The sequence below is a fragment of the Brassica napus genome, chromosome C5 (assembly GCF_020379485.1).
Source record: "Brassica napus cultivar Da-Ae chromosome C5, Da-Ae, whole genome shotgun sequence".
Taxonomy (NCBI): domain Eukaryota; kingdom Viridiplantae; phylum Streptophyta; class Magnoliopsida; order Brassicales; family Brassicaceae; genus Brassica; species Brassica napus.
In genome coordinates this window covers 9979630-10006149 of record NC_063448.1, presented here as the reverse complement: position 1 = coordinate 10006149, position 26520 = coordinate 9979630, and the positions used below count along the sequence as shown (strand labels likewise).

Genomic DNA, 26520 nt, shown 5'->3' with positions numbered 1-26520 from the left:
AATCATTCGGCTTTAGTCCACGTTTATGGGTTTTGGATGAGATCTCGGTGTTTAATTGATTGATGCTCTCCAAACTGGGTATGTGTTGTAGCTGATGAAGCCCAAAACGTCCAATACAGTCATTGGAAGTGGGTTTCTTCGGTGGTTATGGTTGAGTTCCCGGTGGAATCCGGTGGTCGATTGCTTTGTTTGGATCGATGGAGAAGTTCGAAGTCGGAAAAGATGAAGGTGAAGGTGTATTCGTTTGAAAAGGGTGGGTTCGTTGATAGTGATCCCAGAAGGTATCCGGTGGCAGCGTTGGCGTCGAGGAGGTTGATCTCCGGCGTAAAGTTGGGTCGGTGGAGGCATGGAGGCACTCCGTGTTTGACGCGTGTTTCTTCAATTTCTCCTCCGTCGTACACGTGCTGCATAACATGTCTTTTGACAGGAGTGGGTTTAGTAGAGTTTTTTTGGGCTTCGTCTTTGGGTTTTAAGTTTAGCCTGGTGTGGGCTTTTGGTTTTCTTTAGCTTTGCTTGTTTGGGCTTGTTGGTTGGCCTCCTTTTATACTTTTATGTTTGTATAATATAATATAATATCAGATGGCAAAAAAAAAGTAAGTGTTCAATAACTAATTATTTAAAATTTTATTTATTTTAAATCTTATAATTAGTTTAGACTAGGGATACATATGTATTGTAGCAAAAACTACATTGAAGTTTAGAAAAAGAAAATTAAATTGAAAAGACAATTATTACTAGGATTTCACGTTTCATATGATATTTCTACGTCATAATTTTATGCTGTCTATGCTTGTGAATTAATTCAATTATTACCTTTTGAGAATTAGCCTTTATCTTTATATAAATTTGTTTAGTATTAATCTATACTATTAAAACATAATCACTACAAAATCTACTTACAAAAAGTCATAGTTGGACCATTACATTAGTTAACTTCCTATTATTTTTCATATAATTAACTTAGTTACTATTAAAATAACATATTAAAGTAATCAAAATAAGATATCTAAAAGATGTTCTTAAGTATCTTTTTCTAAGATTACATTTTAATAATATATTTAATTAGTTTTTATTAAATGTAATTTTTATATATTTACTTTTAAACAATAAAATTTGTAATTAATAGTAAATATTATTACAAATAAGTATTAATACCTTTTGATTTGTACTAAGAAATAAATTACTATAATATGTAAATATACATAATTCATATCCATATTAAATTGGTAAACCAATTAATAAATATAAAGTTACTTAATCCGTTTATTAAATATTTTATATTTTATAAATTATAAAATTCAAAATATTTACATATACAGAATAACTATAATCATGAATTTTTTAAAAAATAATTCAGCTTATTAAAATAAAATATTGAAGTAAGATATGTAAACTAATAAAAACAATTTATATTATAATATACATATTTAAACTAAAATATTAAAATATAATTAAATATATTTTAATTTGATAAAAATAACAATACTAAACTTAGTTGGTATTAATATTATTTGATTATATGGTACATCGAACTATAGGTTATGTTTACAATTACATTTTTTGCGGATTATTTAAAAAACATATAAATATTTATCAAATATGAGACGGGTTGAATGACATATATAGTTAATTTCTATTATAAAAATAAATTTTGACTAATGTAAGAAGTTAAAAATATATTTATATGTTAATTTAAAGCTTTAAAGTACAAGTAAAGATATATGGACGGGTATATGAATGAATGATCTTATTTTCATAAAACTTATATTTATAGAAATTTTAGTTTAATTATATATAATATTAAAATGTTTTTATAAAAACAGTTAATAATTATTTTGGTAAAAATTAATCCCGCGCTTTTGTCAAAATCTAGTTTTTATAGTTAAAAGACAAAATGCATGAAAATTGTCTTTGATAGGAAACAAAAAATGAGAGCTAGAGGAAATAAAGTTGAAAGAAAATAAACACTTGGGTTAGATAAGATAAAGTTTGACGAAATGAAAAAAAAAAGTTTGACGAAATGAAACTTGGATGGATCCCTTTCTCGGTGAGGGAGGAGTGGAGTTTTAATTTAAACATAACACTTATCATGTATAATGTACTATATAGTATACCAACTACCAAGTAAAAAACATATATTCGTCGAGTTGATACGAAGCACTGGAGTATCTAGACCTGCATCTGCATGGTGATGAAGATAGTCATTTGCAGTGTATGTAGTAGTAGCTGCTTTGTCTTCAAATGACTGAATTTTTGGCTCGTTCTTAAATTTTCATAGCACAGGTGAAGAAAATAAGATCAACTCAAAATATAATGAGCGAGTATGTACGTGTTATTAAAAGTGTACAAGTCTTGTCTTCTCAAAATGCTATAGAGGAGTTGTGCTATCTTTTGGTCGATTGATCACTCTGTATACTAGTTATTGCGATCACACTATCTACCGCCAAAACAGTCGAGTTGCATGTACTCTTTTTATATATAGTTAACTGTTCAACATGAAACTGAATTTCATTAAATTTTACAACAAAAAAAAAGCACAAAGAAACAATGTAAAATGTGAAAAGAAAGTAGATTTCTATGGCTTATAACATATTAGTCAGAATCAGAACCTGAAATAGAATCTGGACGTCATCTTTAGGTTCGTTATCAGTGATGGAAGCAGGATCCTCCTCACCCTTTGTATTCCTCATTCATTGTTCTCTCTTTCTTCTACTTCTCCTCCTCCGCCTGTACGACAAAGGGCTTCCAAGAGAATTTGGTTACACGCATGCCAATATTTAGTTATTTACTTATCAATATTATGCCCGATTGCTTGTATCTCTTGTAAGAAAGGTTTCAAAACGCTTGCTAGGCATTCTAGACTTGGTATTCCAGTATCAGTGTATACACAAATTTACACACCTGTCCCTGTGTATACAACCAGAAAGATACGTACCTGAATGAGCCATGCATGGCTTAGAATCTTGGGACGTAATTGTCATATAACCTTCACGTTCAGGCTCCGAAAATATCAAAGAAATCTGTCAGTTAACTACTGACCATAAGAAACAACCTACAGCAGGGGAAGTTTTATTTTTACAAAATCTTCCACATCATATATTGTTTTTCAAGCTCCTCTATAATACGCTGCAACCATTAAACCACGCAATTGATTTTCGAAAAAAGTCAGAATAAATCTTCCTTCTTTGTGGACAACATGATTGAGAAAACAGAGATAAGAACTTACTACTGATTCGTCTATGCCATACGTCATAGTCCCCTCTTCCATACCACATTTGTTAACAGCTCATAGGCGTATTGTTCCTGCATAAATATTTGTATCACTTATAGTATTAGCAACAAAAGGCTGTCAGAGTTAGCGCACACACAAAAATCGACCAGCCTTTATAAAATCAGCTGGACTAGCATCTCCTGAATCTGAATCCCTGTGACAATTATTATTATTTTTTAAATGAGGACAAAAAGTTGTTCAAGTGTGTTTCCAACCTACTTTCTACTTGGAACACATTAAGTCTAGTTCTCAAATTCATACTTATAAGTTGTTTAACTGTGTCTTAATTAGCATATTGCAATGGTGCATATTGCTTATAAGTTGTTTAACTGTGTCTTAATTAGCATATTGCAATGGTGCTGGGAGAAAAGGAAACGTAGCAAGAAGCTTTTTATGGTATTGGTAGCAGTTACCAATCATATCTCATTATAATTCTACTTCTGTAGTCAAGATTACAGGTAACTCATAAGTAAGAACTCAAGAGGCCATCGAAACGCACAAGCACACATACTACTTTACTTTCTGGACTACCCTTGAATTGAGAGAAGGCACACAAACAATTAACTAATTCCCGTGATCATCGATAAAGTTACCACTTAGAAGCAATAGTCTCTCACGACTTCCACTGAACTGTACATCTTTATACCCAAAACTATCATAGCGAGGATGAAGATGAATATAGGAGCCGCGTAGGCTCTTCCGACGGACGGCATCGAAGACGACGGAGCTTCCTTCGCCGTCGGTTCCGATCAAGAATCTCTTGATGTGTTGTAGAATCTCGTTCGGATATATTAACTGAAATAATACTATTTTATGGTTCAAATCGCATCTTGTTCAAACCTCAAAATTATTGTTTGTATATGTTTAGTTAAAAATCATTAATATTATATAATTGATCCAAAAAATTTTAAACCAACCGAGGTAATGTTTAAATTTAGTATTTCAATATATTTCATTTATTTAAATTTTATTATTATTTCAGAGTGAGAGGCTAGGCCTTCTCCGTCTATTTATCGGGATGATAGGTGCTGCCTTTCCCGACTGGTCGTTATGGTAGGCTATGCCTTCACGATCAGAGATCACGTGGTAGGCATTGCCTCCGTGAAAAAAAAAAGGGTCAAAAATGGTAGACTAAGTCTCTTCCGACCTTGAAATAAGTAAAAGTCAAAATGGTAGACCATGTCTTCTCGGACTTTGAAAAATGATCAATATGGTAGTCTAAGACTCCTCGGATCATGTGGTAGGCTAAGCCTCCAATTTTATTTATTGCTCTTTAAATTTCTGCAATTTAATTTATGTATTTATTTTATGCTTTTAATTTATACATTTAAATTTCCATCTTTATATATTATTATTCTATGGATACGGTTATCATGTTAAATTTAACAAAGCTCAAAATAAATGCCCTTGATATTACGGGAAATAATTATAAGACTTGGGCAGTGGGTGCAAGATGCACCTGAAAGAAAATGAGCTTTTGTAAATATAAACTATATCGGATGAGAAAAAGATAAAGCCATGGTATTTACACCAATTCAATGATGGTTTATAAGATGAGGTGTATCATGAGAAAAGATCTAAAAGATCTTTGATAAATAAATCCTTGAAAGAAAGGATTCACTAAATAGTCGGAGTTGATATAAATCCTCCGCGAAAACTGAAAAAAAAATGAAATCATGATACTAAACCATCAAGTCGGTCCTACTAGAAAAGGACGAGGAATTGGATGCGGTAAAAGTCGCTATCATGGTCGTGGAAGAAGACGAGGAAGAAGATTCCGTCCATATGAAATAATTAGAACTTCCACGAAAAATGAAAGTGATCGGGTGATAAAAGGCAAACAGAAAAAGTTTGCTATAGATACAGCCAGAAAGAAAATTGGGTACGTAGTTGTCGTACGCCAATTATTTAGCCGATCTATATCGAGAATCAAAAAGAAAAAGAGAAAGGAAGTATATTAAACTTCGTCTCTTATGAGCCCGAACCATTTTTCATAGCTTGAATACTCATCTTGATGATTCAGATTTTCTGGTTGGTCCAGAAAATGAAAATAAAATATCGATGTGATATGAGAATTATCTTCCTGAATAAGATTTTGAGATTCAGGACGGAGAAAAATATACCTGACAGGTATTGGGTCATCGTCATGACTACTAAAGGTAACAAATATCTTTCCTCTTTCAAATTAAATAAGTATAGTATCTAGTAATATAAACATATTATTGGCTCTAGAAGAGCTTATGATAAAAATACATGCATAAGAAAAAGATGACAAAATTATAAATGAGTGGTAAACCTGAAGTTTACTGATATAAAGTCATTTCCAATAATGTTATCGACATTATTGTGAAATGTTGAAAAACAAGAAGTTTTTCACATATAGCATGTCAAGAAAATAAAGGAAACCATCATGGGTGATGAATCATCAAACAAGTTCACAATATGTGATTTCTTTAAGCAGGCCCCAAATTAAGATCTCACTCTAAAGGATTTGAAACATAATTCATCCCAAATGGGAAAAATGAATATGTTATTGGTTCTAGAGTAGGATTTAGTACGAGATTTTAGACATGGAGTGTCATCATCTTGAGGGGGAGAATTAAAGAATCCTAGTGAGTGGAACATTGAAAAATTATGTTTGCACTTGAAAAAGAACTTGATAAAGTAAATTCAAGTAAGATGATCCTCATGATAGGGTGTAATGCAGTTGTGCATGTAATAAAGACATATACAATCCATAGGGATAAAGTATATGGATAATTAGAAATATGCTCGCAAGTTTGCTAGAAGCATATGATAAGCTGATGGAATGAGATATGTGAAATGGATTACAATGAAAAGTAGGATAATCCATTTACAAAATACCTACCAGACATTTTGATGAAATAATGAAATCTCATATTCCAGCTGAAAATGCTCCAATGATAAAATGTGTCATAAACGGACGATATATGAGTCTATGGCACGCTAGAGACGTGATAGACCACTTTGGTTCCAAAGAGTCCTCGAAAAGGAGCAAATATATGAATAGAGGATTAATCTCATGATGAGACCGTTGATATGGTTAATATAATAGTCAGGTACCTAAGTAAATCATCGATGATAAAGAGATCTCGATTAACCATATCAGTACGGATAAAAAGATGGAACCAAAGAGAAAATAGATTGCCGACAATAAAATGAAAAAGCGCTATATAAATAAGGATTATGAATCTACCTTTATGTATGAGGGTAGAGTGAATTGATTGGCTATCAATTCGATATAAAGCTCGTTAGAAAAACGAGAGATTTTTGGTCCAAAAGCCCAAGGTATATATTTCTCCAGAGAATAAAATAAAAGATGACCTTGCGGTATGAAAAACGGCTTGTTCCAAGGTCACTGGAGAATATTTAAAAATAGATGCAGTATATTAAAATGTCTGGCAGGACATAAATGACTTGAGCTGCCTTTTGATATTTAGTAGTCCCTGGAGAGTTAAAGATGCTCTCGGGAAAGTATAAAACTCTAGAAGAGTTAGAACAAGCCGAATATAAGGTATCTTGAACCGGTAACTGGTGATATATTTACGGCACGATTTGCCGATTGCCATTTTAATGAGGATGAATTTCTATCGTTAGGGGGAGGAATTAATAGAATTCCTAAAGAGATTACTTGGTGTACACCGTTGTTGTTACACCTTGATCCCCCCCTACGAATCAAAGAGAGTTGGAAGTTCAGAAAATTGTGCATTTGCATAATTTGGCAAACCAGTTACCAAATGCGTTCACAGATACGAGAAGGGTGACGAAATCATGTATACCCGCTGAAAATGTTCCATCCAGAGTGGATGTTCCTAAAGAACAAACTGATGGAAACAAAATGAATGAACCTAGGGTTCAGTTAAAAAGGGGGAGGCCAGCGGGTTCTAAAGATTAAAAAATCCCCGAAAGAAAAAGAAAATTGTTGAGCAAAGCAGAAAGGTTTGGGAAGAACCTGATATTGAAAGATGTCTGAAAGAAGGCATAAGTGGAAAGGTTCCAGAAGAACCTGATACTGAAAAATGTCTGAAAGAAGGCATAGATGAAAAGGTTCAAGATAAACCAAATAAAGATGATCCAGATGACGAAAAGGGAACAGAAAAGTATGAGATTTCCATCAACTACGCCCTTGATGAAAAGTTATAAAATAAAAGATGTTGATGAAATGTTCTTCTTTTCTGTCCAAAGAGATCGATCATAAAAGTGATGATACCGATCCAAGGTCCATTTTGGAATGTTAAAAGACATGATTGGGAGGAGTGGCAGAAGGCCATTCGAATTGAATTATTCTCCCTAAATAAAAGGAATGTCTTTGGAGACCTGATTAATTGCCCAAGGTTTTTCTCAAAAACCGGGAATTGATTTTGAGGAAATGTATTCCCCGGTAATGGATGCAATTACGTTTAGATTGTTGATGAGCCTAGCGGCGTCTAAAAATCTTGAAATGCATCTCATGTACGTTTTGACTGCATATTTGTATTGATCGTTGGATAACGATATATATATGAAACTTCCTGAGGGATTGAAAATGCCAGGGGCATTGAAAGAAAAATCCAGGGAGATTTGTTCGATGACCTGAATATAATTGGAACTCAAAAGGAGGTTGATGATGCTCGAACTCATATGAAAGAGGAGTTCGAAATGAAAGATCTCGGCAAGACAAAGTTTTGTCTTGGGCTCCAGATAGAGCATCTCCGAGAAAGAATATTTGTGCATCAATCAAACTATACGAAAAGGTTATTGAAACGCTTTTATATGGATAAAGCAACTCCTTTGAGTACTCCAATGGTTGGTAGATCTCTCGATGTTAAAAGAGATGTTGTTTTAAAATATCCTGGTAAGATCTTATATAAATAAGTACTTTGGAGATGCTAATGATAATAAAGCATATGTGAGCTTATATGTCTTGCGAGTTGTATTTGATTAAATATACTTTTAGACACTAATGTCTTTGTGAGATATAGCTCATTTCCTATTTATGGAAATTAGAACGGCGTCGAGAACATATTCATTCTCTCCAAGGTACGTATTGATTTAGGATTGATTTATCCTAGAAACCCCGAGTTTGGTATGGTTTTGCAGATACATGCTATTTATAAAGTCGAACGTAGACCGGATATAATTTTACAATTGGTGGAACCGCGATCTCTTGGCGGTCCTAGAAACAAACTCTGGTTGCAACTTCTTCAAATCATGAAGAAACTATTGCGCTTCACGAAGCATGTCGAGAATGTGTGTGGCTTAAGTCAATGAGCCAATACATACAAGAAAAAAGTGGAATAGTCAACGAAAAAGAGCCGACGAAAATATTTGAAGACAATTTGGCTTGTGTTGCTCAACTCAAAGAAGGTTATATTAAGAGCGACAGAACAAAGCGCATAACCAAGAAGTGGACATTGAATATGTACGGTCATGCGACAATCCGGCTGACTTGTTCACAAAAACTCTTCCGACTACAACATTCTGAAAACACGTTTATGGTATCAGAATGCGGCATATGCGTGACTTGTGACAAGAAAGCTAGGTCCACTATTTTCAGGGGGAGATTATGGCAGTGTACTCTTTTTCCCTTGTCATGGTTTTTGTCCCAATAATTTTTCCATGACTAGGTTTTTAACGAAGCACTACGTAACACAAGATGAATAATCAAGGGGAAGTATTATATAATTGATGATTCATCTTGTGGGACAGAGGTCCCCAAGTCATCTATCACCATCATCATATACTTGTCTTCTTCTCATTAAACACAAGATGACTAAACATCTCTTTCTTGTACTATCTTATATAATAAAGGAGTCTTGCCTCTCTCCTCCTGCGTCCACGTCAGCAAGGAAGGAAGGGCAAATCGCGACACGTCAGCACAGCACCCTCTCTCCTGCGTTTAAAATGTCATTTACGGATCGTATATTTTGGGCTTTCGTTTGTTTTGTATTATGTATTTTTTTGGGTTTTGTGGAATTTTTAATATTTGGACCTTGGTATGTTTGGCCCAGAGTTAGATATATTATGTTTGTGTATCGTCTTCAACCCCGACGTCTTCTAAATCCTAATCTCAGCTTCTTAGTCATACACCACAACTGAGTAACGGCTTCATCACTTTATGCTGAAGCCATAAACCTTACATTTAATCTTAGTTAAGTCGAACCCCACTACTTCTCATTACTTCACAACCTTCGATCTCTTTGGTTTCTTCGCGATTTTGGATCTATAAATAGGCAGCTCCTTCTTGATGGTTCTCACAGATTCATTACTTCTTCCTACTTAAAACTCATACAAAATCCTGCATTTCTTCACACTTCACTGTCAATTGGCATTGCATAGGAAAACTGATGTGGTCTTCAAATCACGACGCTTCTGGACCACACCTTCTGTAACAGTTGCCTTTACCAATCATCTGTGAAATTAAACAGATCACGGCGGTTTCCCACATTTTACAGTCTGACTCCAGCCCACTTCTCCAACAGATCTCCGACGATTAATAGGAACTCCGCGACTAAGAAATTCTTCGAACGGCCGTTTCCTCCTCCGTCTCCGGCTAAAACCATCACAGCTGTTCTCACGAGACGCACGGCTCCTTGAATCCACACTCTACGGCAATCCTTGAAAGTAGCGAAGCTGAAGGAGGTGGGGTGGGTTTGGATAAGAGCTTTGGATTCTCCAAGAGTTTATCTAGCAAGTACGAGATTGGTGATAAGTCGGTCGTGACCATTTTTGACACACTTGTCATGCAAGTTTAAGGGTGATAAAAAAAGGACAACAAGTCGCTGTTAAAGTTATTCTCAAAGAAAAGGTTAGTGCTTTTTGATTTGATATCTTCTGGCTCTGTTGTAGTGATGAGATCTATTAGAATGTTTGTAATTTGTTGTGTAGATGAAGACGGCTATTGCCATTGAAGATGTGAGTAGAGAAGTGAAGATATTGAGAGCTTTGTCTGGCCATGATGACCTCCTTTATTTCTATGATGCGTATTAGGATCATGATAATATCCATACAGTGATGGAGTAAGCTCTCTTTTAGTTTAGAGTTTGTTCCTATATCAGCCTACGAGAATCTTTAACAAGTGTTTTGTTGTTTTAATCTATGTGAAGGAGGAGAGCTTTAGGATTGAATATTCTCACGGTAAGGGGGCAGTACACAGAGGAGATACAAAGACTATTATGATACAAATATTGTATATAATTGCATTTTGTCATGTCGTACAACAAGATCTCAAACCCGAGGTGATTAAAGGCCCTTTTTTTTGCTTATACATTTGATGTCTTATCGCCATCTTATACCTAAAACTGTTTGCTTCAGAATTTTCTATTTGCCTCAAAAGAAGACACCTTACAGTTGAAGGCAATAGATTTTGGCTTCTCAGATTATAATCTTTATATATAAAGATTTGGTTTTAGGTAAAAGACAAGATCCTATAAGGATATATCACTCTCTTTATGCGGAATGATTAGACCAAGTTAAAAATAGAAGCTTAAAGCCTCATAGAACGACAATTCAAATTCATCATACCCCTTTGGTTCAAATTCAATTCCATAATTGTGTGACTTGCACGAGAATATACCTCTTAATTATTTTAAAAGTACGATAATTGTGTTTTACACTTAAAACATACAAAAAACGATTATGATACCACGCTTTGCACTCAATGTCAACTCGACTTTCACACTCCACCAAAATTAGACATAATGTTACAAAGATCTACGACTATATCTCCAAGTCATTTTGTCGCTATTATTTATTGTATCAATTTAATTGGTTGTACATTTTACAATGTCTTACACTACAAAAAAAGAAGTGAATTGTATCACTTAATTTATATCACAAAATAAAGTGATTCTATTTTATATCATTTTTGTAAATGAGACAAATATATAAAAGTTAGCATCATTTATAAGAAATTGATGTTTTATTAAATTATTTGGCATCAATTCAGTAAAATGACATATTTTTGTTGTAAGCTGTATCACTTTAACAAAAAATGATACTATTATATAAAGTTATATCAATTATATAAATGATGTATTTATTTTGCTGTTGACATCACTTATTAAGGTGATACTTATAAATAAAACCGATCCTAATAATTTTTTTTATATATCATATATAATTATGTTAAATAATTTCAGTTACAAGAACTGATGTAACAATCACAAAACCAAATAAAACAACCCACTAAAACCAATCCGTTTAAAAACTATTATAAACTTCACAATCCAAACAATACGTGAAGTAGTTACTGATATATTCTTTGGGTTTGGTCTGTTTTTCTGTAATTCATTTAGTATTTATTTTATAACTGTTTACCTCAATCAAAAATATTCTTCTCTATCGTGATCCTCATTTCATGAGTTCTTCTTCTTCTCTCAATTTTAAATTTTTTGTAAGTTTAAATTTTTCAACAAATATTATTCATTTCTTTCTTAAATTGAATTAACGTCTCTGGTCTCTCTATATATATATATATATATATTTGTTTTTGTACATTGTCGAGATTTCAAATTGTGATGACAATGAGGTGTTTAAAGAAAAAAAATGATGATAATATCTAAGGAAGAAGATGATGAGACATGATGTGTCTAGGGTTCTTGGTATTTTGAAGGTATTATAAACAGATTTGACTTTAGAATAAATCTTAGTTATGTGGCAACTCTTTTTCCTAAAGATTGGTACTATTGTTGTCATGTTTCAATAGCAATTGGGTTCGATGCTGGAGTATTGTCGTGTCTGGAGTACATGCATGAAAGCAGAATAGTGGTCTGAAGATGAAGAGTACAGGACTGCCTCATGTTGTCTGAAGTATAAATTGGAAAAGCAGGAGCAACAAGCTTCACTCCATGATGGAAGATTAAGGATGAAAATAAAATTCAAAGAACAAGAAGAAAAAAGAAGAATCTAGATAGAAGAAAATCATGATCAGTTATTTTTAACTATTTTTTCTCTAAATTCATCTATTTTACTGATTTATCTGTAAAGCTTCTTTAGTTTTTTTTTCTCGTCAAATTATACTTTCAGTGGAAAAGAATAAGAAATAGTCAATGCAATTAATTTTTTTTTTTATTGACAAGTTTATTTATTGTATAAGAATAATTAATAATATTTAAATTTAAAATTATAAAAATATAATCATTAAAATAATTTCCAAATTTTAATATTTTTAATTTTTAATAATTGATAAATAATAAATAATAAATTATTGAAATCAATTATTATAATTGATGTTAACACTAACATCATTTTAAAAAAAACTGATGTAAGTTTTAGTATCATTTTTTGCAATTGATATGTATTTAACATCACTTAAAAATTGATGCAAATATTCAAATTTTTAACATCAATTATTAATAAAATGATGTAAATTATTTGCATCACCACTTTCAGAGTCATTTATATAAATGATATAAATTTCTTTTACATCATTTATAAGTGACTCAAAAATATAAAATAAATGATGTTTGATCATCTTTTTTTGTAGTGTTACATCAAACTTATATAAGTAAAAAGAATATTTAGATAATGAGTCCGATTAGTTGTGTTGTAAATGCAGAAATTTTGATGTAAGAATTTGGACTGAAATTTCAAGTGATATAGTTGTAAGTTTTTTTATCTAGAAAATATTATAATTTTTAAACCGCTGAATTAAGAAAAATAAAACGTACAAGTATATGATTGTAAGTTTAAGGGGAATGATCTATTAAATTACATCGAGACGAATGAAAAACAAAATATATAAATAGTTTTAAGTGAAATGAAACATTTCTACAATTTAACCCAATTAAATACCATAAACCAAAATTACTCAGTTTTTGTTCATTCTGCTCATTACCTTATATATAACTTCCAATAGCCAAAAATTGGATACTAAAAATTTTGAAATGCTTAAGACAACAAAAATGAATAATTTAAAATAAATTTATAACTGTTTAGCTACTTATGTTTTTTATAATAAATTATAATATATATATAATCATACTAAATATATATTCAAAATTAAAATTTAAACAAAAATCTCGGGCGTAGCCCGGGACAACCCCTAATATATATGAAACGTAAAAGAAGAAATGGGAAATAAGTTTAAATCCAACTCTCTCTCTCTCTCACGACCAACTCTCACTCTCTCCTTTATTATTCCATTTTCTCTAGAAATACAAGTATATACATAATCATTTATATCCTGAGCTAATAGTTTACAACCATTAACGGTAAAAAAGAAGATGACTGCCAAAATAAACTGCAAAAGGAAGAAGATACATTGCAATAAAAGTGGAGTAACAAGCAGAATTGCAATATCAAATTTCTCCATATATTGACTGAAAAAGACAAAATTATCTATGGAAAAAAAAAAATTAGCAGAGCTGGAAAACAACATGCAATAAAGCACAAGAAACAAGTACATGCTAAAACGACAAAAATATTGCATTTGATTATGTGAGTGTTCTTTGTTACCTATAACATTAACTCAAGTTTCGTCAAGCTGTGTATGATTCACTTCATGGTTTTGCTTCCGCATGCGTTCTCCGGATATCAAACTTGTCTACATACTCCAAAGGAGAAACCGTCTCGTTTCTGATCCTCTTAACCTTGGGGCTCAACAGTCCCCTGTGGCTAAACCCATACAGCTCCAGCACTTGGTTATCTGCGAAATTAAAAGCCCTCTCCATGCCCTTGAAGCACCTCTCCTCTGCGTAATCAGCGTAGCTGCCACACGGTTTGCAACCCACGAAATGCGTCACAAAAGGCCATCTCTCATCACCCAATCCCGGATGATACTTCTCCATCATCTCTTCATACTTATCAACCAAACCCTCCCAAAACCCGTGCAAATAGTATTGGTTCTCAACGTAAACCTTGTCCATCCACTTCTCCTTCTGTGAAATGAGGAGATAAATCAACGCTGACTGATCATCTGCCTCAAAAGCTGGCCGACCCTTCAGATAAGCTGTCAGTACCTTCCCAGCTTCGTCGCGGATTGGCCCTTTTGGTCCCATTGGAGCCCAAGCATCTAACAAATCCAATGACCACTGACAATTCCTCAACAGAAAAACACCTGTGTTCAACGCAACCCATGACTTTTGGTTGAACAACAAGTCTGGATACCCGTGTATCACTAGATTATGCTTCTCGTACCGAGACAAGGGGATCTCAAACAGTATATCAGTGAACAAAGCATCACTATCCATCCACCAAATCCATTCTACTTCTGGATGAGACAGCATTAATCTCCTAATCATAGGTAATTTCGTCCAATACCCTGAGAGTTCCTCATCTAGATGTGCCATGTTGTACACAATCTCTATCCCGTGAATCCTACAGTAATCAATCTTGTTTTTCACTGATTTCAATAGATAATAGTCTCCAATGGGTTTGTCACAGGGTCCAGGGGGAGACCCGGTAAGAAGCAAGATTCTAGCTTTGCCGTTGACTATACTAGGAAACCCAGGGTTCTGATTTAGCCATACCTTGCGTTGACTGTCCCAGTTGGTGATCCTGGGCCCTAGAGTGTACGTCACGTTGGGATTAACCTCAGCTTTCGGCGGCTCCTCCAAGTCCAAGTCGTTCGGAACCGAAGCAGATGGGCTCTTGGCAAGAATCGGTTTGGTTTCCTTGATGAGATTTTGATTAACAGCGTCGTCAGCGTTGGAGCTTCCAAGGTTACCAAAACTGACTGTGCCAAGTAAAACGAGAATGGTCACGAAGCCGCAGAGAATCATGATTTTGATGTTCATTGAGGTATTCTGGACCTGCCAGCCGCGTAACAACAAGCCACGGCCTCTCCCTCCGCCATTAGATACAGCCGTTTTCGGAAGTCCTCCACCACTTCCGGAGGTTCTCAACGCATCCTGAACCATTTCACTTGTTGCCGCTCCTTCTATAGATGTCACTCACAGAGAGATACCTGAAGATGCCACTTAAACCGTACACATCTATCTACTAACCATAATCAGTGAACCTTTCTATTTTTACTCACAGGATTTGTAGATCCCCTCTCTGAACTACACGGCTCTGAACTAGTAGATGATGGAGATCAAAAGTCAACAATCTGAAGGGACTCCTTTAAAAATTAATTAAATAATATTAAATTAGATCATGGAGAAATGCTGTCGTTTTTATATATATATATATTTGATGCTAGAGAAAATGCTTTGCTCGATCCAATATGCCTTGCCAACATCAACATTTATGAACCAAAAAAACGTTTAGCAACTTCAACATATGAATAACCATGCCAGATTGCTTGGATATTTTGTAGGATGTTTCAAAAGCATGCTTAGGTAATTCTACTACATTAAGTAATCATGTGCATAAATAAAAAACAAGAACCAACAGCTGTGTATAAGGGTAAAAGTCTTCAGAGTCTATACCTGAATCAGCCATGACTTTGAAACCTTGAAACTTAGACGCAGGGTTTTGAAACGTGTTGCCATAAAACCTGAGTTTGAGATCTCTATAACAATATGTTATATACTAAGAATTAGAATTGAAGATGGTAAAAGAAGCCAGCAGAGGACGTTTTATATATTTTGCGGGATACCGCAACATTCTCTCTTTGAAGATCTTCTATAATATGTTGCAAGCTGGAACTATCAAATAATTCAATTTGCTTTTATAAAAACAGAAGAAATCTTTATTCTTTTTTTCAGTATACCGCAACAGTATACATGACTGATAATTTGCTGTTTCCTCAACGCCAAGGGATAGTCCCTTCTCCATTCTAGATTTGTTGACAGCCTATATAGTATTAGCAAAGCTAATACACAACATAAATAAGTAAAATAAATTTAGCGCACAAAGAACCAACCGACGTTTATAAAATCACATGTATCCTGAACCGGAATTCCTGTAATGATCAATTTAAACAAAAAAAAAAAAATGTTAAAGCTGGTCTGCAATGTACTTTCCACTTAAAACACTTACTACAAGTCTAATGACTCTAATCCTCAAATAAATTTGGGTACACATTCCAATATCTGACATGCACACATAACCTAACTACATGTACTTACTAACAGCAATACACAGCACACTGAGTTATCTTAGAAACCATGTCAAAGAGACGTTTTTCCTTCTACAATTTAGTATATTTCCATGCCGGTGAGAGAGAATGAAAAACTAGAAGAGGCTTTGATGTTAAGCAGTTTAGCAAATCTTTCTTCCACGTTCAAGACTACAAAAATACTAGCAACAAGCTTCAACCTTCAACATTCATGTTCTTCTGGTTTTAATAAACCAATTCATAACGGAGAATTCAGCAAACGTCACGAAACATATACGCACACAGACATGGATACTAGATTTTGCAAAACCTATTAAGTTAAATCGAAAGGCAGAAGCATATAAAAAGTAGCTGTCCGTACGAGGTAGTCCAAGTGGCAGGACGGGCCTGTGGTGGCAATCACCGTCCGGGTTCGATTCCCACCATGCGGAAACTACCCTGACTCTTCTGGACACCATGCGGGAATGACCTGGGAACCCCTGGATTATCAAAAAAAAAAATAAAAAAAAAAAAATAGCTCCCGAGAGAGACAGAGAGATCGGGTAGGAGATTGTGCAATGTGCAGAAACGAAAGAGAATCGTAGTGAGGAAGGGGAGAGATTCCGATAGGAGACGGAGGTCATCGACGACGACAGACAGAGTTTCCTCCGCCATCTGATTCCGATCAAATAGTTATCCTCTGCCCCGCGTATCCCCTATATATTATTTGAGAAGCATTACAACTTCTTTTTGTAACCACGTGTCATCACTAGAATGATTCTTAGAATCATTAGAGAAATATGTTTGTCCATCTAATTATATAATAAGCTTTTTATTAAACTAACAATAAATTCATCATTAATGTACTTTATTATTTCCTTAAATAAAATTTACGGAATTTCCTAATGTGGCTAAAGTATATATGGCAATTAATGATTTTGAAACATATACGCACACAGACATGGATACTAGATTTTGCAAAACCTATTAAGTTTAATCGAAAGGCAGAAGCATATAAAAGTAGCTCCCGAGAGAGACAGAGAGATCGGGTAGGAGATTGTGCAATGTGCAGAAACGAAAGAGAATCGTAGTGAGGAAGGGGAGAGATTCCGATAGGAGACGGAGGTCATCGACGACGACAGACAGACAGAGTTTCCTCCGCCATCTGATTCCGATCAAATAGTTATCCTCTGCCCCGCGTATCCTTTTATGTTTAACTCTTTGTTATGGACGCATCTTAATTTCTTTTCTTTCTTTTCTGAGTATCTGAAATGAACCTCCGACTTTCATCTAATTCAATAAAAGCCTTCAACTTTTGAATTTAAGACAAATAAACCTCATCAAGAGTGCGATTTGCTGTCAAAGAAATTGTCAAGGGTCAGAAATGCGAATTATACAATGTGGATTATGTTGATATCATGTAGATTTAAAGATCATCAATGCTATGTTACATTAGTTTATTTTACTATATGCCTCAATTGCTCGATGGCTTTTCACTTGTTATGTCTTAATAAAGTGTTGAGTTGAAATTGAATAATGATCCTACAAGGATCACCATGACGAACAATATGGTAGTCTGGTTTCAATACACAACATGATGATATCTATCCCCCCAATAATCTCTTATATTTTTGTATTCCTTCAATAAATCATGTTTTTTTTTTGTCAAATTTCTTATGAACAGATCCCAAGTTTGATCTCTTGCTTGTACACGGTGACGGTTCATTGCATTGTGCATCCTCGTTCTACTGACCGAAGATATATCAACCCGCGCCTTATTCTCTGCAACAAAAAGTTCCCAAAATCAAAAGAAGTGAAACAGATACAATCTCATATCAAGCAAAGTAGACTAGTTGATATTCAAGTACCTCTCCAGTATCCTGAAGCCGAAGTAGTTCCAATCTTTCTGAAGGTCTCCTATCTGTTAATGTCGCAAGCTGACGCCCCCCCAAAAAAATAAAGACATTGAGAAACAATATATCCCAAGAGTTTGTGCTTTAGAGAGAGCTTTGCAAATTTAACAGCATTACCCAGAAACTGAAGCGCTCTGGATCTTGAGGTGTAGGCATCATAGATTCAACAATTAGAAGTGTTTCAAGTCTTCTTCTGTCTGCGTAGAATTAGAAAAAGAAGAAGTGAAAGACTAGATCATGTCTGAAAATGCTAAAAGACTAATTAGCATACAAAGTGGCACAACTAATAGTTACTGTCATAAAACAGAACTCATGACTAGTTAGTTCACTTTCGTTTCGCAGCTTGATAAAAATAGTTTCTTACCTCCTTGTCTAGCTGCTTCCCTTGCTCTCTCTAGCCATGACCGAGCAAATGATGCTGCACTAGTCGTCAGTTCCCGCAGCTGTAACAAGTCGCAAAGAAAAGTGAAAATAAGAAAGGGAAATAAACTCGTTATAAAGGCAAAGAAGTATTGTAATGCCATAAGCTAAAGAGATGTAATCATACATCTGCTTTCTCTTGGTCGCTTTGTGGTGGTATATCTGTCACCCATTCAACCTCTGCAACACGATATCTGAAAAAACAAAAAAGATATTTAGAAGCTATGCATTTGTGTTTGGATATGACCAAAATGATAATACATGTATGACACAAAGTTCCACACCCATGTTGCATGTGGATTGAATATTTGATCTTCACATATGTTGAAAAATTTATGGAAATATTCGATGTAGGAACATGTAACTACCACACTCTTAACACGAATGCATAGACTATGTTTAAAAGGAGAAAATCAGGAATAAAAAGATCAAGTACTGTCATAATACTGGAAATGATTAGAGTATGAGATAGAGATTCAGAAATGACAGTGGTCCACTCAAACAAATCATACTAAGCTTACCCATCTTGATCCCAAGCTTTTACAATGCGACACCTTCTATGGCTTTCAAGCTGAAAAAAGCAGATATACTAAGTTGATCCTTTGACAACTTACACATTAAATAAAGCCACAAGAGAAGTAAATAATATTCACCTCCAGGACAAAACGCCCATCAGGAAGTGGATCACACCTGTGTAATTCCAAAACATTAGCAGACTATGTGTGAGTAGATCCCGAGATAAACTCATCTACTGAAGGACATTAAGAATTATCATAAAGAAAGAAGCAACAGACTCTGTGATTTCGACTTCGCAAGCAACATCCACTGGTGAACCTGTCGCAGAATCAAGAGCTACCTATGAACATTAGAATGGGCAAACTTAGTAGTCAGAAACGTTTTATGAATGTATAGTCAAGAAGCAATAAGGCAAAAGACACAACACCCACCATTCCCATCCTATGGTTTCCTTCCATTATTCTTCTCACCTGTTTCAGTTAGCGCATGTTAATCAAAGTACAACTATCAAAGAGACTTGTAGATATTCAGATAGAAGTTTTCTGAATGCAAATAGCAATACTGCTGCAAGCTAGAGTGAACCATAGAAGTTTCAATCCACTAGCTCTTATGTAGAGACCCCTTTTATCTTGACTACATTTGACTTTCTTGGCTTATTCTTCTCCTAAATGAGATATGTATTTATGAAGACCTTACAACAGCTTTTACTTCTAATATCATTTAAGAATTTTGTGAAAGCGAGCCAGGGGAGTTTTAAAATGTACAGAACCGTGAAAGACAACGAAAGAACTCACCATTAGTCTATATCTTGGTTCAAATATGTGAAGAGACAACTTCTGACAAGGGATGATCACATCCATGACAAAAAGAGGCATACTTTCATTCCCTAAGTGGACCAGAGTGTCTTGCTCTGATTTCCTTTCGGCATACTCCTCTGGGAAGTTCTTTTGTATGATGTTATTCAATGTCACACTGCCATCACATAATATTAAAGCATAAGCGTTCCAATATACTATTACATGGTATGGCATTGGACCTTTAAGAATCTTAAAGCATAAGCGTTCCAATCCTTTTTACCTGACAGCGCATGTTCTTGGAGTCATAAAAATGACAGTTCGACATAGTGGACATTTGTTGCCTATATATTCCACAAAGCATTAATAAACAACACAATAGTAAAGAGAAGAACCATATAAAGTATAAACTCACCACGATCCATAGACTGAAAGAGGCATGATCGGCAGAATGTATGCCCACATGGAGTTGTAGCAGGTTCATACAGCAGTTTCAGGCAAACGGTGCAATCAAAGTCATCAGTCCTCTCAGCCTTTCCATGTGTCTTTCTCATCGACGTAGGCATGACCTTCTCCAATTCCTGAAGATTGGATCGGAGAGGATAACTTCATGCAATCATAAAGAAACCTCACACTTTAGAAACTACACATTCTATTAGGCATCAAGACAGAATCAGAAATGGTACACATAGACTACCGTACCTAAAAGGATCAATCTGTAGACCGGAGAGGATAGTGTCACGTGCTAACTCGTATCTTTCTAGCTGCAGAATCAAAACAAAATTGACAATTGTGAAACGAAGCAGACTGAGAAACTCTTGATAGTACCTTGAAATAAAGACAAGCGAGAAAGATTTGTTGACTAAAAGAAAAATGAATATAAGAATAATTTGGCACATACCAACATGAGGGCACAAGCCTTTGTGGTATATGAATTCACTGAACTGCTCTGGAGATTCATTAGCTTATCAGCATCCTTGAGAGCAAGCTGTAGGAAATTATCAGGTTTTCAAGGGTGAGTCAGAGTTGATGAATTTTGCAACTGCTAGTAAAATAGGTTAAGTAAGTAGAGTACATACTTCACCAAGTATCGACATATCAAAACCGTTCAGAGGTGTATATTCCGAAACTGATGCAGATCTCTGCTTCAGATATTGTCCAAGTCTTAAAAAAAAACAAGAGGTTGAAAGATGGAAAGATATAAGAATGTGTCAGTACCGGTAAAATTTGTGAACCGAGTAAAAGGGAAAAAAATAGTTAAACAACATGAAAATTCCATTGGAAGTCTGGAAAAGGTTAGATGAAAGCTTACCTTATATAAGCAGCACTTCTATTGCTTAGAACAATAGGGTCAAGAGGCTTAATAGAATAGGCTTTTGAATAATTGCTAATCGCCTGGAAGAAGAAAAAAGATATGTTATTGGCAAGAACATAATTGAGAGTCTCATTTGAGAGTTTCAGCACCAAAGCTTTAAACTTTAACAAATTTACAGAATGTTCTGTTGGAAGACAGTAAGCATTTGTATGTATCATATGAAAAGTGCTACGATCATTATCATGTTCAGCAAGAAACTTACTCCAAAAGTAAATTACACCAAAAAGCTACAAGACATCCAATACATACAGAACAAATCAGTTTGCTTTGAACTAATCACTGCTTCGTTTCAGGCAATTCCTAATGAAGTAGCAAGACCAAGAGAAAAAAAAAAACTTAAAAAGAGAGATTCAATAATTCACCTCTTCAAAGCGAGAATCTTTGAATGATTGGTTTCCCTTCTCAACAAGTTGAAACACCTGATTGTGTATGTCCAAAGGCAATGAATTGTCAGCTTCACTGACCTGCAATATCAAGAACAAAAGTCTCAGATAATCAACCTCAATGATGATGTGAATTAATACAAGCCTCAGTTAGAACATGATATCAAAGAAGGAACCAATCAAGTGATCATAAGCACTCACCAGACCATAGTTTTCGACATCATCCAAACCGAACAAAGTGAATGCCGGAAGAGACTCTTCGTGCGACATCGAGCAACGAAATTGAAAGATTGACAATTTGGGGGAAAGAGAAGGAATTAAATTGAAAGGAGGAAGCAACGCAGAGAGTATCGTCGTGTACTCTTGTGCGTCCTTCGTTTGCAACCACGGACTAGAACCCTCCTACGTGTTTATTCTCTCTCCAAGTTTCTTCCTTCTTCAATCTCTCTCTCTCTCTAGCTCTCACTAAAAGGTGAATCCTTTATGTTCCTCCTGAGATCATTGGGTCGAGAAAACAATTTGAGGCTATCAGGATTCTCCAATCTGACCAATTATTTTACAATTGAATAATAATTAAATATTGTTACAATGAACCAATGGCTAAGCTAAAAGCTTTTATAGTCAACACCAGTGTTCTAAAATAGGCTATCCAGGTGATCGTAGTGCCTAGCGGCTAGATGTATACGCGGACGCCTAAACGGACTTATGCGGATATTTACTTTAATGTATAATCTTATTATTTATCTATATAAATTTTTATAATATTATTTGAGGATTCAGTTTCTTATGTGTCACTCTCACGTTAACTCTCATGCTGGTTAATTACACTGATACTTTTAATGAATTAGAGAGTTTAGAGACTGAATATTTTTTTGTGTGTTCTTATTAACGATCAAGGGGGTTCCTTTATATAAGGATTACAAGATGAAGATAAATGGAAAGTATCTAAAACCTAAACTCACTAGGATTAGGAAAACTACTAATACATAATAATGGAAAGATTACATCTACTAGAAAAATGAAAGAGTTTCATTTTCTCCAAGCTTTGTGGCCGCCTCTCTCTCTCCTGAAGCCGGCTCTCTCTAGGGCTTCGGCCGTCTCTCCATCTTCTAGGTATTGGGCCGGTCTTGGACCGGGTCTGGTTAATGGCAATCCACTCCATGATTTATAACACTCCCTCTTGGATGCCATAACCATACAAGATTTGTAGTACGCTTCATGTTGCCTCATTAAAACTTTATAAGGAAAACCCAGTGGGACAAAACCATGATGAAGGAAAAAGAGTACAACACGCACTACTCCCCCTGATGTGAACCTCACTGTAGGTTTCTACATTCTACGCATCTGATGCGTGATATTTCCTGTATATGTAGGAAGGGAGTAATCGGTCAAGTTTTATTACTAAGCCGTATCTAGACCACTTTGACCTCTTAGGTCATTTCTCATGTCTCTTGACATCGAGTGTCCTGGTAAAGCATATGTGCTAAGCAATGTGAATCACATTGTCCTCATAGATCACTATTGGTTCTTTGCAAATCATGTTTGCATGTGTCCATAGTCTAGACGTGATTGTCTATTGTTAACTCTTTACTTTGGTCGGACAGAATAAGTACTTATGGACAATGTACTAGACATGGTTATCATGAACCTATGTCTCTATCTGGCCGATCCATGTCTGGGTCATAGACCTCGTCTATACATGTCCACTACTTGTCTCATGAGTGTTTAAGATCAATGATCATTGATGTGAGATAATAATCTCTTATTATGGCTCTGCGGCCGAAAACACTCTCATGTATCTCACATGTGGACATCGATATTTCTTGCTTTAGGCAGTACCATATCTATCTCGGGCATTGTAGTCATTTATCCATCTCTTGATGGTGTCTCATGACCTCTGTTGCTGTGGATTATATTACACACTGAAATATATATTATTAGGTCATGGATCTCGGCTCTCACAAGCTTATGGACTACAATACATTTGTATCCGGTTGATCTTTTGTCTCTACTAGCCCGTGATCAAGAAGAAGGGCTAGACGCCTTTTAGTTTTAAAAGCCGGACGCGTCTAGTAAAAGAGCCAGGCGTTCTTTGCTGAAGAGCCGGACACCCTTAGACGGACATAGTCGGACATCTTTAGTTTGAAGGGCCGGGGCCGGACGCTTTTGGTCGGACGCCCACATAGATTTATTCTATGCCTACTAACCTCTTTTTAGGTTTAGTATAATCACAAGGAATTTCAAATATATGGACTGTATTGGATTGCCTTTTATACAACTCCAAGATCAATGATCATGCGTGATCAATTTTTTTACATACTATATGCAGCTGCTTTAGGTTTCAGTCCATGAATCAGCTTAGGAACGAAGCTGTTCTTTCATCTTATCCAGTGATCCATATGCTTCTTACTACATCATTTGTATCTAATTTCTTTCTTATGACAAGACCATTTTCAATTTCGAAAATCTGTAGTAGCATCCACCACATAAGAGTTTATCTCCTTATAACATGTTCCTTTGATCTCTGTGAGTACCTTGTGTAACAAGCTATAATCTAGTGCTGTTAAGTAGGAAGATATGATCTTTTATGATTGTATAAGTACTCTTTCGTGGGTTCATGATCCTCGTTCATCTCTTTATGTTCAAGTGCTATAACTTTATGTATCTTTATACAAATGTGTGCGTGTGTCGACACTTTCATGTGGTTCCATTATGTTCCAGACATGATCTATAGATTTGAGATCTTATTATCCAGGACCTTTATTACCTAGTAGCTTGGCGTCCCAAGCCACATGGTTTGGTACCTTAGATGTGTAGCTGCGCAGCCTTTTCTCAATGTCTGGTATGGTTTCTCTTATAATCTCGGATATGTATTCTATGCACCCTTCTTTTCTATCCGAGATTCCTTTATCTTATGGAACATTTGGTCTATCTTGTATAGACTCTATAGCAACTTGATTATGTCTCTTCTAGGACATTCATTTGGTGCTAAGCTGGTTAGTCATTTCTCGGGTCAGTGTCTGGCATTTCGATTAACTTCTCAATTAGATAGCTTTGTATAATCTTTCTTTGGACGTCTTAAATCATAATGTATAGTCTGAGGATCTTTGCCAAGACAATGATGGTTAAAACCATTCGTACTTTTAACATTCTTTATCCGGCTTATAATCTTTCTCCTTTAATATTGAATATCCGGATTCATTTGTTTTCATGCAATCCGTACCTGGCCACTATTTGATCACCCATGTTTTGGCTCTCGGTCCTTTTGATTTCGTGGAGAATATCTTATTCTTATATATTCCCAATCCTCTTCTGAGGTTCCATCTTAGACAGCACATGTATGTATGTGGTGGTTTATTCAAAATCTCTTAAGATGGTGTATGTCTGGTTTATGACCCGTATTCAATTTGAGTGGGAATATCTATGCTCACTTATATGGCCTGATCCATATGATCATATTATCATTCTATACATGTAAAACATAATGTCCCCAAGCTTATAGACTTTAGAATCTTAGTCTTATCGATAATGGCCTCTCTGGCCGGTTATGGCCCTTGCGGCCGACCTGTTCATAACATGGTCTCTTTGGCCGAGTAATGGCCTTATGGTTTGGCCATCCTAAACATGGTTTTAGGCCATAGTAGTACGCGAGCCTGGTTATTGCCTTTGCGGCCGAAGGCCGTTGTCTCTCATGGCCTTTATTGTTTGGCCGTTATAGTAATACACAAACTTGTAGTATTAATCATGGGTTTATCCTCTCTCCCCCTCATGACCATACTATAAGGTCGTGGTTCTTGGGACAATTAAGCCTAATGAGTTTCCCTTTGTGTACATGTTTCACAACGTGAGATCTTTTACGGGATAACTCTGTGCCTTTTCAATCTTTGCATCAAGTTTAGACTTTAGGATGGCCAATCCTATCATGTCATATAGTGTAAAATTCCGTGGGATATATCAGTATAGTCACCACTTCTCTTGCCTCTTATCATATTGATCTTGTAGCATAGTTTAAAATCAGTAGAGATCATATGTATAGTCTCGACCGCTTTCTTTCAAGGTCTTAGGCGTTTTTATTCTTAAAATCTAAAGGAACTTGTTTCCTTCCTTACCCATTGTTTCTACTTGGAAACCATACATTATAACTTCAATGGGTCGCATGTTCTTTTGGGTGTGTATAATGCCTTTTAAGGCAATGCCTCATAGTTTCTTTACTATGCTTACTATACCCATTCATGATTTCTTACTTGGTTTTATGCCCTTTAGGCAACTCTTTAAAATCATTTATATGTTCAATTAAGATCAGGCAAGGCATAATGAAGTCAAAACAAACTTTTATTTATATATAGAAACGTGAATGCCTAATTAGGTTAACACAAATCAGAGACTTTAAAATAAAATGTCGAGATCTCTCTTAGTCAATAGACATGCTGGCCACTCCTTGAGTTATATTGGACACGGCTCCCTTGGATTCATCCTGATCTATATCAGTCTTATTTGTATCAGGGTATCTCATCTCACTGCTCCTCTTTAGTACCTTGTCATTCTCAATCACCGTTAGGCAAGAGATCAGGTCATTGTAAGTGGTAGAACCTCTTTCTATGTAGATATGTTTTGACAACAAATCTTCTGGATGGAATGTGGAGTATGTCTTGAATAGACAATCACTATCTGTTACCTCTTTTCCACATAATCTCAGTTGGTACACGACCCTAGACAAGGCAAAGTGAAACTCGGCCACTGTCTCAAAGTCTTGGAATCTGAGACTCATCCATTCATGTTTGACCTTTGGTAATAATACCATAGTGTATCTGGACTTTAATTATGTCCAAAGGTCACGAGGATTCTCAATATGTAGATACTGAT

At 35.2% G+C, this 26520-nt stretch overlaps 2 protein-coding genes and 1 long non-coding RNA gene across 3 annotated transcripts; all 3 read right to left on the bottom strand.

Annotated features, from left to right (window-relative positions):
• Nucleotides 1-2059: 2059 nt before the first annotated feature.
• Nucleotides 2060-4142, bottom strand: LOC125587530. The gene is made up of 2 exons (XR_007323802.1): nt 3865-4142; nt 2060-3303 (listed from the first exon to the last, which is right to left on the bottom strand). It is a non-coding gene; the product is annotated as an uncharacterized LOC125587530 (long non-coding RNA).
• Nucleotides 4143-13498: 9356 nt separating this feature from the next.
• LOC106427143 (probable xyloglucan 6-xylosyltransferase 5) lies at nt 13499-16996 on the bottom strand. Its single transcript, XM_013867871.3, has 2 exons — nt 15646-16996; nt 13499-15335 (listed from the first exon to the last, which is right to left on the bottom strand). The coding sequence occupies exon 2, from the start codon at nt 15130-15132 to the stop codon at nt 13774-13776; it is 1359 nt and encodes a 452-aa protein (XP_013723325.1). The 5' UTR covers nt 15133-15335; nt 15646-16996; the 3' UTR covers nt 13499-13773.
• A 763-nt stretch (nt 16997-17759) lies between these two features.
• LOC106427142 (LON peptidase N-terminal domain and RING finger protein 1) lies at nt 17760-22247 on the bottom strand. Its single transcript, XM_013867870.3, has 18 exons — nt 21859-22247; nt 21637-21738; nt 21212-21294; nt 20979-21063; nt 20801-20887; nt 20602-20663; nt 20315-20505; nt 20183-20243; nt 19900-20077; nt 19537-19575; nt 19384-19445; nt 19243-19279; nt 19111-19160; nt 18717-18783; nt 18534-18612; nt 18287-18366; nt 18125-18193; nt 17760-18038 (listed from the first exon to the last, which is right to left on the bottom strand). The coding sequence occupies exons 1-18, from the start codon at nt 21925-21927 to the stop codon at nt 17979-17981; spliced, it is 1461 nt and encodes a 486-aa protein (XP_013723324.2). The 5' UTR covers nt 21928-22247; the 3' UTR covers nt 17760-17978.
• Nucleotides 22248-26520: the final 4273 nt, after the last annotated feature.

Bases quoted from the DNA above. Each gene is read 5' to 3' on its own strand.
- LOC106427143 (XM_013867871.3), bottom strand. From the start codon at position 15,132: ATGGTTCAGGATGCGTTGAGAACCTCCGGAAGTGGTGGAGGACTTCCG.
- LOC106427142 (XM_013867870.3), bottom strand. From the start codon at position 21,927: ATGTCGCACGAAGAGTCTCTTCCGGCATTCACTTTGTTCGGTTTGGAT. The intron at 21,295-21,636 runs GTGAATTATTGA...TTCTTCTTCCAG, and splicing joins AAGATTCTCGCTTTGAAGAG to GCGATTAGCAATTATTCAAA. The intron at 20,506-20,601 runs GTACGGTAGTCT...GATTGCATGAAG, and splicing joins CTACAGATTGATCCTTTTAG to TTATCCTCTCCGATCCAATC.